The sequence below is a fragment of the Prunus dulcis genome, chromosome 3, assembly GCF_902201215.1.
Source record: "Prunus dulcis chromosome 3, ALMONDv2, whole genome shotgun sequence".
NCBI classification, from domain to species: domain Eukaryota; kingdom Viridiplantae; phylum Streptophyta; class Magnoliopsida; order Rosales; family Rosaceae; genus Prunus; species Prunus dulcis.
The window spans coordinates 15,597,853-15,609,792 of NC_047652.1; the positions used below are offsets into that span (position 1 = coordinate 15,597,853).

At 36.5% G+C, this 11,940-nt stretch overlaps 2 protein-coding genes across 3 annotated transcripts; one reads left to right on the forward strand and one right to left on the reverse strand.

The window, feature by feature from the left end:
- Positions 1–436: 436 nt before the first annotated feature.
- Positions 437–2,776, reverse strand: LOC117622545 (centromere protein V). Of its 2 annotated transcripts, XM_034353266.1 has the most exons (3): positions 2,622–2,776; positions 2,550–2,581; positions 437–1,164 (listed from the first exon to the last, which is right to left on the reverse strand). In XM_034353266.1, exon 3 carries the CDS (start codon positions 1,085–1,087, stop codon positions 680–682), a length of 408 nt encoding a protein of 135 aa, XP_034209157.1. In that variant the 5' UTR covers positions 1,088–1,164; positions 2,550–2,581; positions 2,622–2,776; the 3' UTR covers positions 437–679. The 2 variants fall into 2 exon arrangements, with proteins under 2 accessions (XP_034209157.1, XP_034209156.1); XM_034353265.1 differs by having other exon boundaries at positions 2,550–2,631.
- A 3,829-nt stretch (positions 2,777–6,605) lies between these two features.
- On the forward strand, positions 6,606–11,611 carry LOC117621495 (serine hydroxymethyltransferase 3, chloroplastic). Its single transcript, XM_034352013.1, has 12 exons — positions 6,606–6,916; positions 7,281–7,539; positions 8,021–8,216; positions 8,315–8,489; positions 8,560–8,677; positions 8,799–8,911; positions 9,025–9,147; positions 9,304–9,408; positions 9,535–9,621; positions 9,700–9,807; positions 10,263–10,335; positions 10,752–11,611. Exons 2-12 carry the CDS (start codon positions 7,317–7,319, stop codon positions 11,024–11,026), a joined length of 1,596 nt encoding a protein of 531 aa, XP_034207904.1. The 5' UTR covers positions 6,606–6,916; positions 7,281–7,316; the 3' UTR covers positions 11,027–11,611.
- Positions 11,612–11,940: the final 329 nt, after the last annotated feature.

Here is an 11,940-nt window from a genome sequence, read left to right on the forward strand (position 1 = left end):
ATATCTTTACAGTACGTTAAAATTACACCATAAGTCCTCTATAAAAGCTTGAGTAGTTATCCAACTTCCAAGTAAGAAAAAAAGAAACCCTAAGGAGAGATGGATATAAATAGCATGTTAGTGGTTGTTGTGGTTGTGATTTTGTCAATTATGCTTTTGCGAGTTGCAGGTGAAGCCAATGATCCTGTTCCCTCTTCCATTCCATTTCCATTTCCATACAACAAAAAAAGTTTAGCTTCCAATCATGGCGGAGATCAACAAAATTCTGTCCCTATAAACATGCACTGTTTCAAAATTTTGGCTCCTCTTCGTTGTTTAGCTTTAAGTCCTCTTTTTTATTTATTTATTTATTTAGCTTTAAGCCCTCCATTTCTGGGTTATATGGTATAGACCCCATTTACGGCCTAAGAATAATAAATTTCTGAGTTGTAGGGAGTTTTTACTAAGTTTTCCTTTTCTTACACTAAAAATGGAATATTTACAAATGGCCAAAGAACAAAAACAAAACAAAAAAGCAAAAACTAGAAGGAAGCATCACACACAAGTCATGGTTCCAGATACATGATTGGAAAAGCAGTAGGAGCAAGCAACACAGTGACGAACATCAACTTCCACACTACAAAAGTTGTTCCTATTTGTTGCTAATGCTAATTCGATATCACCAACATGAATCATTTCTTCAACCCTTCGACTGAGAAGCAATTCCTGTTTGATTGTGTGAGGTTTCCCAATTTTTCCCATCATAATACTTAACCTCAATATGGGTTAGTGTTCCAGGATCAACACACGTAAATGTGATGGAAATACCATCAGGGTTGGAGCGTGGATAATAAAATGAAGTTATCCCACAAACCTTACAAAACTTATGCTTCGCCGTATGAGTACCGAAGCTGTAAGTAGTAAGAAACTGTTCAGAATCACCCAAAAGCTCAAATCTGTCAGCAGGGACAATAAAATGAGTGTTGCCCCTCATAGAGCAATTCGAGCAGTTGCAACTCCAAGCCACAACTCCGGTAGGCGCTTGCACTCGCCATCTTACTTTCTTGCAATGGCACCCACCTTCATGCACTACCATCTCAGAGTCCATGCCTCAAGATTCTAATTCTTCAACAGGGCCAATGACTAGGATTACCTCTTCTAATTTCTAAATGCACCCGCTCTGACCTGTCAAGAAACAGAACATCAGAAAATTTTGCTGTAAAATGGAACTCACATCTGCAATTGCAATTTCCAGTTCATTCAAGCTGATCTTATTCTACTTTCCTCCTGTTCAATTTCTTCCTTTCTCCTTTTCCATTCTGAATAAGAAGACAGTTGATATTTCAAAGATAAAAGCAATAATTAGATTAGATTTTAAAGGGTTAACAACAACATGATGGTGCGCCTTTCTAGCACACACCCTTGATTTTTAAAGACCATTTCTATACTGTACTTGATTATATGATCACCTGAGTTCCTCACCCAAACATCCTCCTTGGCCACAACTCACTTATCAAGCCCACCTTCTACATCACTAAGCCATAGCTGATCAGCCACTTGCACTACTTCTCATCCAATGGCAAAATGCTTTGCACTGAACTCCTTAAACGGATCAGACAACTAACATACTAATCCAGGGATTAAAAATTCACAGTTGGATGATTCAATGGTTCATGAACCATGTGATTACATCCAACCTACCAACCTATCACACTTGGATGGACCATGGCCATCTGGTTCTTGGACTGCACCCAACCAAACACACGAAACTTAAAGAGGAGAGAAATAGAAGAGAAAGAAAGAGGAAGGAACAGAGGTGGAAGACGAAAAGGAAGATTATGGTTTACTCAAAAATCCAGTCTACCTTCAACACAAAATGCTAAGTTACTACTAAGATCTGGATAAGGAGGCCCCAAACAAACTTCGATTAGGAAATGAAATTAAAAAAACACACATCAAATTAAAGATTAATCTCCATAAATTCTCTTTCATGGAGGCCTAGAGTGTCAAAAAGTGGCTCACAAAATAAATAAATATCTTCTTAGAATGCTTTCCAAGAATTGGCTTTTCCTAATGACTGATCCTGATATCAAAAAAGTCAAATGGAGGGAAGGGCATAAAGAACACCCGTTTCTCCTTAAAGCTACGACCATCAAACAAGAATTGTATAAAACTACTGAGGATAATCATAGAACTAGAGCTTGACTTGTACTGGGAGGGATTAAATTCACAAGAAAAGTAACATGCTTTTACCACAAATATAGCTCCCAACTTCCCCAAACTGTCTTAACTTGCCCAACCTTTTATTTGGGTAAATTAATATGACGCTAGGTTTATAGAAGGAGAATCTGCAGAGGGCAGTGGAGAAGACAATATACTACTTGTTTTATTTTATTTTAATTTTTATTGTGTATAGAGGAAATATAAACTAGAACATCCAAACTGACATCGGTGCTTAGATACACTAAGCAAAAAAAATCAATTATACAACCGAGAGAGAGAGAGAGATGACAGATTTTCAATGCAACAGGCTGTGAAGCAGAAAATGATAAAGAAAACCCAGAAATTACCTTCCGGGACCAAAAGGAGAGTCAATTTCAGCCTTCAGCTTTGTTAACTAAATGACGACAGACACAGACAGCCAAGGTGCTGGTGTTTATGATGGTGTGCATTAGTGTAATGGTTAACAAGAAACGTCGTCGTTTTGAAGTTTTTTTTTTTTTTCGGAAAATGTCTCAAATCACTGAGCTTGTAGATGTTGACTATTTGGGTTTCCCATCTGATGCCGCTGTTCATGGAAACAAAATCAGCAAACTATCATAAATAGTCAAAATTTATCCCGAATTTATAAATATCAATTTTTATAAAAAATTTCAAATATATCAAAATTCTCACTTAAATTAATTATCTGTGCAAACTTTTTGTTGGTCCGAATTTTCTTTACAAATAAGAATATATAATGGGCAAGGCAAAAAGCTTAGAATGATGAAGTTGGGGAGTTGTATCTGGTGATTAATAGTGACTATTTAACAACAGAACCAGACAAAATCCGAAGTATTATAATAATAAGAAAACAATCGGCCAAATTAATTAGCTCTAGTATTTTGTATATGAAGGAAAATTTTGAGTAGCAGAAGTGTGACAGGCTTTTTTTTTTCTTTTTTTTTTTTCTTTTTTCCAGACAAAGTGTGGTAGGCTATACGAGAAAGTTTAAAGCTTATGTTTGATTTGCTTGCCTATATGCTGGTTACTGCAGAAAGAGTCTGTAGCTGTTAGCAATATTATCATGTATATTTCAATTCCTAATTCAAATCAAGGTCTAAAATATCGAGAGTTTCGGAAATATCGATGGTCCAAAAACACGGATATATCGATTAAAATATCGATATCGATAAAAATTGAATAAAAATCACGGAAATTGTGAGAAAAACTTGGAAATTTTTATTGTAACTTTAGAGGATGTTCATTTAGTCAATTGTCTATTATTTTATCACAAAAAATTGGAATAAAATGCATGGCATGGTGGGTTTGAGTGATTTAAGTTGATTATGTAGCGACCTGACAAATACTGTGTCTTTAGAAAATATGTAGTAATTAGTGAAAGAAAATTAAACACACCATAATTTTTTAGTTATAATAATTTACTACAATATATTACATATGATAATATATATGAGCTTGAAAAAAAAATAAAAATAAAATATATGAGTAACTTAGTACCACATAGAAAGAATTCGTTAAAACTTAGTATCACATATAATGAATAATATTAAAACTCAATAGTGAATAATAATACAACTCCATAATATATAACCAAAAACAAAAAAATACAACTTCATAATAAAATAATAAATAACATTAAACATATGCCTAAATTTATCATTAGGGATTTTTTTTTAATGAAAATTTATCCTAGATAATATTAGCTTGTAGAAATTTTAAAGACCATATAAATATTACACGTCGTAGCTTTATTCACAAACTCGTTCGCAGCATGTTGGATAAGGCTCAGTAGGAGGATTAGAGAGAGAGGGGTTTGAGTCCTCTTGTGTGCAATACCGCCATTTCTCAACAATTTTCATTTATTTTTCAGTTTCATATCGCGAAAATATCGATATATTGACGAAATTTAAATGGATATGTGCTATAATCTGGGTTTGTATTTTTAGGTTTTTATCTGGGTTTTAAATTTAAGGGCATTTAGGTATTTTTTTTAATTGCATTTTTTGCTATATTCAAAATTTTTATAATAAAAAATTGACATTTATGAATTTAATGGGTAATTTTGGCTATTTATGATAAAAACTCATTGTAATTTTAAGATTGTGTTCTCGAAGACTAAGGTATCGATAAAATCTAGACATTGTCAAATGGAACCCAATCCAACTTAATGGGCACGGGGTTTGGTTGTGTCGGTTTTAGGCCAAATTTGTAACCCAATCCTCGAGTACTGTAGCATTTCCCAAATATGGTCTAATACCTTTTTTCTGTTGGTGCCTAAGTTAGGGAGATGAGGGGGGAAACTCACACACACGGGGTACCATGGACCACTTGCAAGCACACCAAAAGCCTAAGTCAATCCAACTAACACCCCATTAATGAGATGGTCTTGTTTGTGCCCAAGTTTTTTTCATTTGGCCTATGGGTGGAGATGACATTGGAAGGCCCATTGAGTCAAATTTTGGGCCTAAAAGACAAAAGTGATCATGCCCAAAAGCAAAACCAAAGGGCAAGGCTTACAAACCCAAGCCATGACTCAAAAACCTCGGCTCGAGTAACAAGGCTTGGCCCAAATCATGGATTCGCCCTAAAGTCTTAGCCCAATAGACAAAGTTGAAGCTAAATAAGTCAAAACTTGATGGTTTCCTCGGTCATAATGAGAACAATCGAGCAAACTGCAGGCACTGATTGATAAGAGTCTTCACGTGCACTACCTCAATATATGGACGATCAAACATAAGGCAAAAAGAATGATGGGATGTCGAACAACTTCTCGTAACTTGAAAAGAAGAATTATTTAGGAAAAGGAGCTTTGGGACTTGTGATCGAGGTGAGAATCAGAAGTAGGAAGGCGGTTCACGCAAAGGATTGGGTGGTGGCCGAGAGTATTGGCACCTTTTTAAAGGCATCAACTTTGTCTATAAATAGCAAGACATTCCGATTATTAAGGGGTGGTGCTATTTCCACCCTTATCCTATTTTTTCATCTTATCCTATTTTTTCATCTACATTATATTTAAAATTTTAAAGATAAATTACCCTTTTGTAAAACAAAAAACTCTCTCTCTCCTTTCTCCCTCCTTCATGACTTGTTGGCTTCTTCCTTAGAGGTCTTTCATCCTTGGTGATAGAAGTCACTGCCACTGCAACACTAAAAACAACAAACCCAGATAAAAAGGGTTCTCTCATTTTACAACTTAGTTGCATTTTGAATATATTAGAGTTCGTTTTGGAGCGGCGATGAAGCACCATTGTTTAAGCAAGCTGACTCCTTTGCTTTGGCAAAGTCAACAAATGAAATTCCACAATTTCAACATCGTCCCTGCCCTCATACCCACCCACCCTCCCTGCAATTTCTCACCACACACACCCCCTCCGCAATCTCTATGTATCGATTCTAGATCCCCATCCTCCCTGAAATTTGGGTTTCTGCCAAAAAAAAATGAAGACATAATTATCATCTTCATTTTATTTTTTTTTGCAAAAGGAGTTATTGTAAAACAATAAAATTAATTAAAAATATAGAACAAGGGTGGGGTTGAAGGTGTAGAAATCTATAGGGTTCTCGCCGGTGGGGGAGGAATCGGTGTTGGGATGGGAGGTGGAGTGGCTGTAGGTGGGAGAAGGAAAAGTGGATGTTGACTGTTGGGTTATCCCTAGAGGAGGAGGAGGAGGAGGAGAGAGAGTTTTTGTTTTTGTTTTAAATTATAAAAAATATTATTTTACTTTAATAATTAAATGTTATTTTAGGTATAATGGTGGGTGGAAAGATAAGTTTGTGTGTTTTCAATTTTACATGGTGGATGAGAAGATAAGGTGGGTGAGCAAATAGAACAAGGGGGTGGAAATAGCAACACTCTTATTAAGCATCATCAATCTTTCAACAAAAATCAAGCGGAAATGCTTCTCAATGCACTTCTTAATCAAGTCTTAGGAATTTTTTTTACCTCTTTTTAGGATTCAACGTAGGATATCATCAATAATTCTTAAGCTTGTTTCAAAGTTCTTCAGCACCACTATTGTAACCATTCATTCAACAAGTAACTATGTTCTTCACAGAGTCCGTTTGAGCACCATACAATCCATTTTTCCTCCTAACTCTTTTGATTCATTGTGTTTCAAATTGACTTGAGAGATCTCTTAGTAGCCGAGCACCAGGCACCAAATGGCAAATACTCGCCGTAAATCAAGTAGTCTTGTTGCCAAGACTAAAAACCCAACAGCTGAGAAAATGTTCCTAACTCGGCCCAATCGTTTGACGAAGTCAAGAACAAGACGCTCATCATTTTCTTTGGTATTCAGGACCATCATAGACATTGAAAACTGACACCCACCAGAAAGTTCAACAGGTCTAATACCTCAGAACATTAACATCGCTACAATTTACCTGAAATTCATAAGCTAATACCCGAGAACATGGCTATAATTTAGGCCCGAAAAAGTAAATAATAATTAGAAAAAGAAATTAAAAAAATCAAATCTTTTACGGCCTGATTTCTGTTTCCTAACCCCAATCCGTGAACCCGCTCCACTCACTATATAAAATTTTCATCGCCGACCCGCTTCATATTTTCTTCTTATTCTTCACTTTCTTCTCAGCCTCTCTGGCTGTCTCTTCTTCTCACCTTTTCGACTTGTTCCCTTATCTGCTTCTTCTTCTGTATTCCATCTCTTTCGCTCTCTCCTCAGCGATCGAGGCCGCCGCTGTACTGCTCCAGGTTTGTATTTCTCTTCTCTCTCTTAGAACTTTGTAACTAAGAAAATAAAAAGCATCTAAGTTCACCTCAGCCCACTTTGAAATCCCGGTTCCGCCACCGGTTTAAAAGCAGCCATTTTCAACAAATTATTAGTGCTTCATCAGCTTGGGAAAACATTTCCTTTTCGAATTCTCTCTGTACCCATATAAACAAATTATAAGTGTTAAGCATACGGAAAACATTTACTATGAAGATCACTACTTTTCAATACAATTTTTGTATCTTTTATGACAAACTTGGAACTCCGTATTTAATTTTTATGTATTCATATCATGTGCATGTTATACTTGTGCTCACCGCTCAGAGTTTTCTTTGGAATGTGTAGGAAGCTTGTGAGGTATTATAGTATTTGGAAGCAAAGATGCAGGCTTGTGGTGGAGCTGCAGTGATGGGTTCTCTTCAACAGCCCACTTGGACCAAAGGAACAATTTGTCCAAACAAGGGGCTTATCGGTACTGGATTTTCACATAAACTAAAGCTCACTTGTGTGAAGCCCGTTAGATCTTCTTCTTCTTACATTGAAGGAAGCTTGGTTGCTGGAAGGCCATCCTCTTCTGTCTCGGTGACTTTGCCTGAAATTGGTGGTAATTATACTCCAACCCTTGAACCAATATCAATTACTTTTATTTATTTATGTTTCCATTTATGATTCATATTGAAAATGTATCTTGAGTTTTTTTTTTTTTTTCTGTGATTTTCTTGGGTAGGAATACTTTCGAGTATTGCAAAGGTTATGGTGTTATAATCCTTTTTTTAATTTCTATTTCACTTACTTAAAAAAAATTCCTTTAACTCTGCTTCTACTAGAATGATATCCCATTATCATGCTTGGATTTGATGCCCTGCGTATTCATCTTTGGAGGTTTTGTAATCACTACTCAGTATAACTTCATAGTTTGATAACTCAATTCTTTTTTCAGAATCATCCTTATGAAAAAACAGCTTTAAAAGAAAACATATAGTCAGCCTCAATATTTCCAACTTCTAATGAAGTGTGAAAGCAACATTGGTTAGTGGCTGGAATTATGTCTGACTTGTTCAGGAATTGTTCTATTTGATTTACAGGTAATGGAAGCAGTTTTGTAGACAATGGGTTAAGTGAGGCTGACCCTGAGGTGCGTGCTATTATTGAAATGGAGAAGGAGCGACAGTTCAAGAGCCTTGAGCTTATTGCCTCAGAGAATTTTACTTATCGGGCAGTTATGGAGGCAGTTGGCTCATGCCTCACGAACAAGTATTCAGAAGGATTACCAGGTAAAAGGTATAGATACTCAGACTTAGAGTAATGTGAGTTCAATACGTTCCTTTCATTAAAATAATTATGCTTGGTGTAGCTCACTGTTTGATTATACATTTCAGGTACTATGGTGGCAATGAGCACATTGATGAGCTTGAAACACTTTGCCAAAAAAGGGCTCTAGATGCATTTCACTTAGATGGAAAGAAGTGGGGTGTTAATGTTCAACCATTATCTGGTTCTCCTGCTAATTTCGAGGTTTATACCGCAGTTCTTAAACCTCATGACCGTCTCATGGTAAGTTGTCCTCTTGGCTTTATATTACTCTTTACTTATTGGTAGCTACTAACATGTGCCTGTAACTTAGGGTTTGGACTTGTCTCACGGAGGACATTTGTCTCATGGTTTCATGACTCCTAAAAGACGTGTATCAGGCACATCCATTTATTTTGAGTCCATGTCTTATCGACTCAATGAATCCACAGGTGCTGCATTTTGGTTATGGATAAGAAAGATGTTGTCTGAAGCTTTACTAAGGATGTAATGGTTATTCTTTTGGGATGATGTTGATTTTTTTTTCCTTAAAAAAACAAAAACTATATCTAGGTCTGGTTGATTATGACAAGCTTGAGGAAATGGCTGACCGATTTAAACCAAAACTCATCATTGCCGGGGCTAGTGCTTATCCTCGAGATTTTGACTACCCTCGCATGAGGAAGGTTAGTATTTTAAGTCTTAATTTCCATATACATAATAATATGGAATTCATTAGCATTTATAAACACTGTTTTTCTTTGGCAACTGATGAATTACATTGAATTTGCATGGGAAGATTGCGGATGCTGTTGGTGCTTTTCTTATGATGGATATGGCTCACATAAGTGGGCTTGTAGCTGCTTCTGTGCTTGCAAATCCTTTTGACTACTGCGATATTGTGACCACTACAACACACAAGGTATTGTTCAACCTCATGTACTTATATTTCACTAAATTTTTTAAAATCCCAAATGTTCACATAAATGCGTATACTTCATAAATAGCCTTATCATGTGCTTCCTTTGTTGTAATCCATATTTGGATGATCAGACAAATTTAATACATTTCTCTTCAGTCTTTGAGAGGTCCAAGAGGTGGAATGATCTTCTTCAAGAAAGATCCAGTTCTTGGGGTTGATCTAGAATCCGCCATCAACAATGCTGTTTTTCCAGGTTTACAGGTTAGTACTTGTTTCATGATAAGAAATCTGATTTATACCTGATCATTTATTTGTTTCTATAAGTTCAGCATTTATATTTCGAATTTCGATATAAAAAAAGGATAAATGCTCGAGTTCTTTATGCAGGGTGGTCCTCATAACCACACTATTGGGGGCCTTGCAGTTTGCTTGAAGTATGCACAGTCCCCAGAATTTAAGGCTTACCAGAATAAGGTACTGCAGTTATGCTGTCCTCAGTGTAAAACTGGTCCAAAGCATGTCCTAAGTTAGTCTGGATACTCTACCTTGCAGGTGGTCTCTAATTGTAGGGCTCTTGCAAGCCGATTGACTGAACTTGGGTATAAACTAGTTTCTGGTGGAAGTGATAACCATCTGGTTCTTGTGGATCTGCGGCCTTTAGTAAGTTCCTAAATTGTGGATTAATTTATTTGTTTTAAGTTTTTTATTATTATTGTTGCTTGTATGAGAACTTGTCCTGAAATGTGGACGTTTAGCTATTGTTTAGCATTGCTTCCTATTTTGCCTTTTTGTTGTTGTTAAAAGCTTAGCATTTAGATGTTTTGGAAAGGGAAAGAAAACAGTTTAGTTATGAAAACAGTTTAGTTATGACTTCACTAGTTTTAACGTTTATGCTTGGCTTGAACCCCGTGCGGGGAGGGGGTGTTTGTGTTGGGGGTGGTGGTGGTGGTGGTGTGGGTGTGGTGGTGTTGGGTAGGGTGTATAGTATCAAATTTACAGGTTCCTCTTGTTTTTTGGACTATTGGTTAAGCATTAAAGTTATGATTGTATCCTTTGCATTAGTTCATAACCGTATCGAATTTTCCAATGTTATTTGACATTTTCTTTATTAACAGGGTATTGACGGAGCTCGAGTGGAGAAAATTCTTGACAAGGCTTCTATCACCCTTAACAAGAATTCAGTACCTGGTGAGTGTAAGGATCTATTAGGCTGAAATGACTTGTAAGAATGTCGGATTTGATAATAAAGCTAAATTAGTAAATGAAAACTTAAAGCTTTACATGGAATATGTATTTGAACTAACTAGATACAATTTGTTTGCAGTGGATTTGAAATAATCAAGTGATCATATGAAATGCATGTGTTTTCTTTTGATTCAAATCTAGGCATGTGTTTTCTTTTGGTTCTAATATTATAATCAAGCCATTTACATAATTTTACCAGATGGACCCTAAGCGTTTCAGACCTTTATTTTTGGTTTGAGGCTTATTTGGGCCTAAGGGTTGCCTAGTTTTGAACGTCCTATCTTATTTTGTTTGTGTAGTTTTGGTTTTTATTCGTCTTTCAGCTATTTGGCTTACACCTGTGATGTTTGATGAAATAGGCGATAAAAGTGCTGTAGTGCCCGGTGGCATTCGCATTGGATCACCTGCCATGACAACAAGAGGATTCACTGAGAAAGATTTCATAGCTGTTGCAGACTACATTCATGAGGGTGTGCAGATAGCAATTGATGCTAAACGCGCAGTCTCAGGATCAAAGCTCCAAGATTTTATGAAGTTTGTAGCTTCACCTGAATTCTCCCTAAAGGATCGAGTGTTGGATCTGCAGAGAAGAGTTGAAGCTCTTACCACTCAGTTCCCAATGCCTGGAGTATAACTTGTATAGAAGGAAATGCAAGCTTAACTTGTCTGGACAACTATTTCAAGGGAGCTTGTGGATGAAAACTTTTAGGTTTGGCATGTAAAATCATAAATTAGCATGCTCTTTGCTAAATATTCATCTTCAATTTTTGGTCTTGTGTGAAGATGAGAATTAAATGACTAGTTTTCTCCTAGGGAATTATTTAGGGAGCTTGAATTAGGGACCCACACCTTTGTAGAGCCCTCTCTGAGTGAAGTTTTATGATCCGAACCCTTCCAACACACTTTAGACTGTTGCCCCAATCATCATTCCTCAGCTGAACGAGTCGAATGAGAAAGGTGTTAGCCGTGTGGTGAGCTTGGGCGGGACGGTACAGAGCTTGGGCACAATTCACGGATGTCAAGTTCAAACAGCCGCTCATGACGAGGGAATGCCTTGCAGAGCAGGTATGAAGGGCCTGAGCAGCACAAGGGTTGAGGTCCCAAGAAGTTATCTAATTTGATCCCTTGTTAATCTGAGTAACAGAGATTCCAATTGTTTTACTTTCGCAGTAATCATCAAATGTTGACTTAATAAACATGCCAATATTTTATCTGCTAACGGTAAATGAGATTAAGTGGACTCAATTGATTGAGCTCTTTCACATCCGTCCATGTAGACAAAGGTTTAAAACTCCCACGCATCAAATGAATATTTGTGTAAACTCATTTCCTCCAATCGTTTGTACCAAAAAAAATATACATATTAATAAACAAATTAGCGAGTGTAGCGTTGGTCTTAAAGGTAGAATTCATAAGGGTTTGGAGATGAAGAACAAAGATATCGCATGCGCCGTTCTATTGCCTATTTGTTTATTTCATCAGTGCCCTGTGCAGCACCTACATTTATTCCAACATAATTTTTTAAATTTATTCCATCATTATTGTTGT

What these genes read in the sequence shown, in the direction of transcription:
- LOC117622545 (XM_034353266.1), bottom strand. Translation starts at nt 1,087, where the DNA reads ATGGACTCTGAGATGGTAGTGCATGAAGGTGGGTGCCATTGCAAGAAA.
- LOC117621495 (XM_034352013.1), top strand. Translation starts at nt 7,317, where the DNA reads ATGCAGGCTTGTGGTGGAGCTGCAGTGATGGGTTCTCTTCAACAGCCC. An exon ending in GACTTTGCCTGAAATTGGTG is followed by an intron (nt 7,540 to 8,020) that starts GTAATTATACTC and finishes TTTGATTTACAG; the next exon opens with GTAATGGAAGCAGTTTTGTA. An exon ending in TTAAGGCTTACCAGAATAAG is followed by an intron (nt 9,622 to 9,699) that starts GTACTGCAGTTA and finishes TCTACCTTGCAG; the next exon opens with GTGGTCTCTAATTGTAGGGC.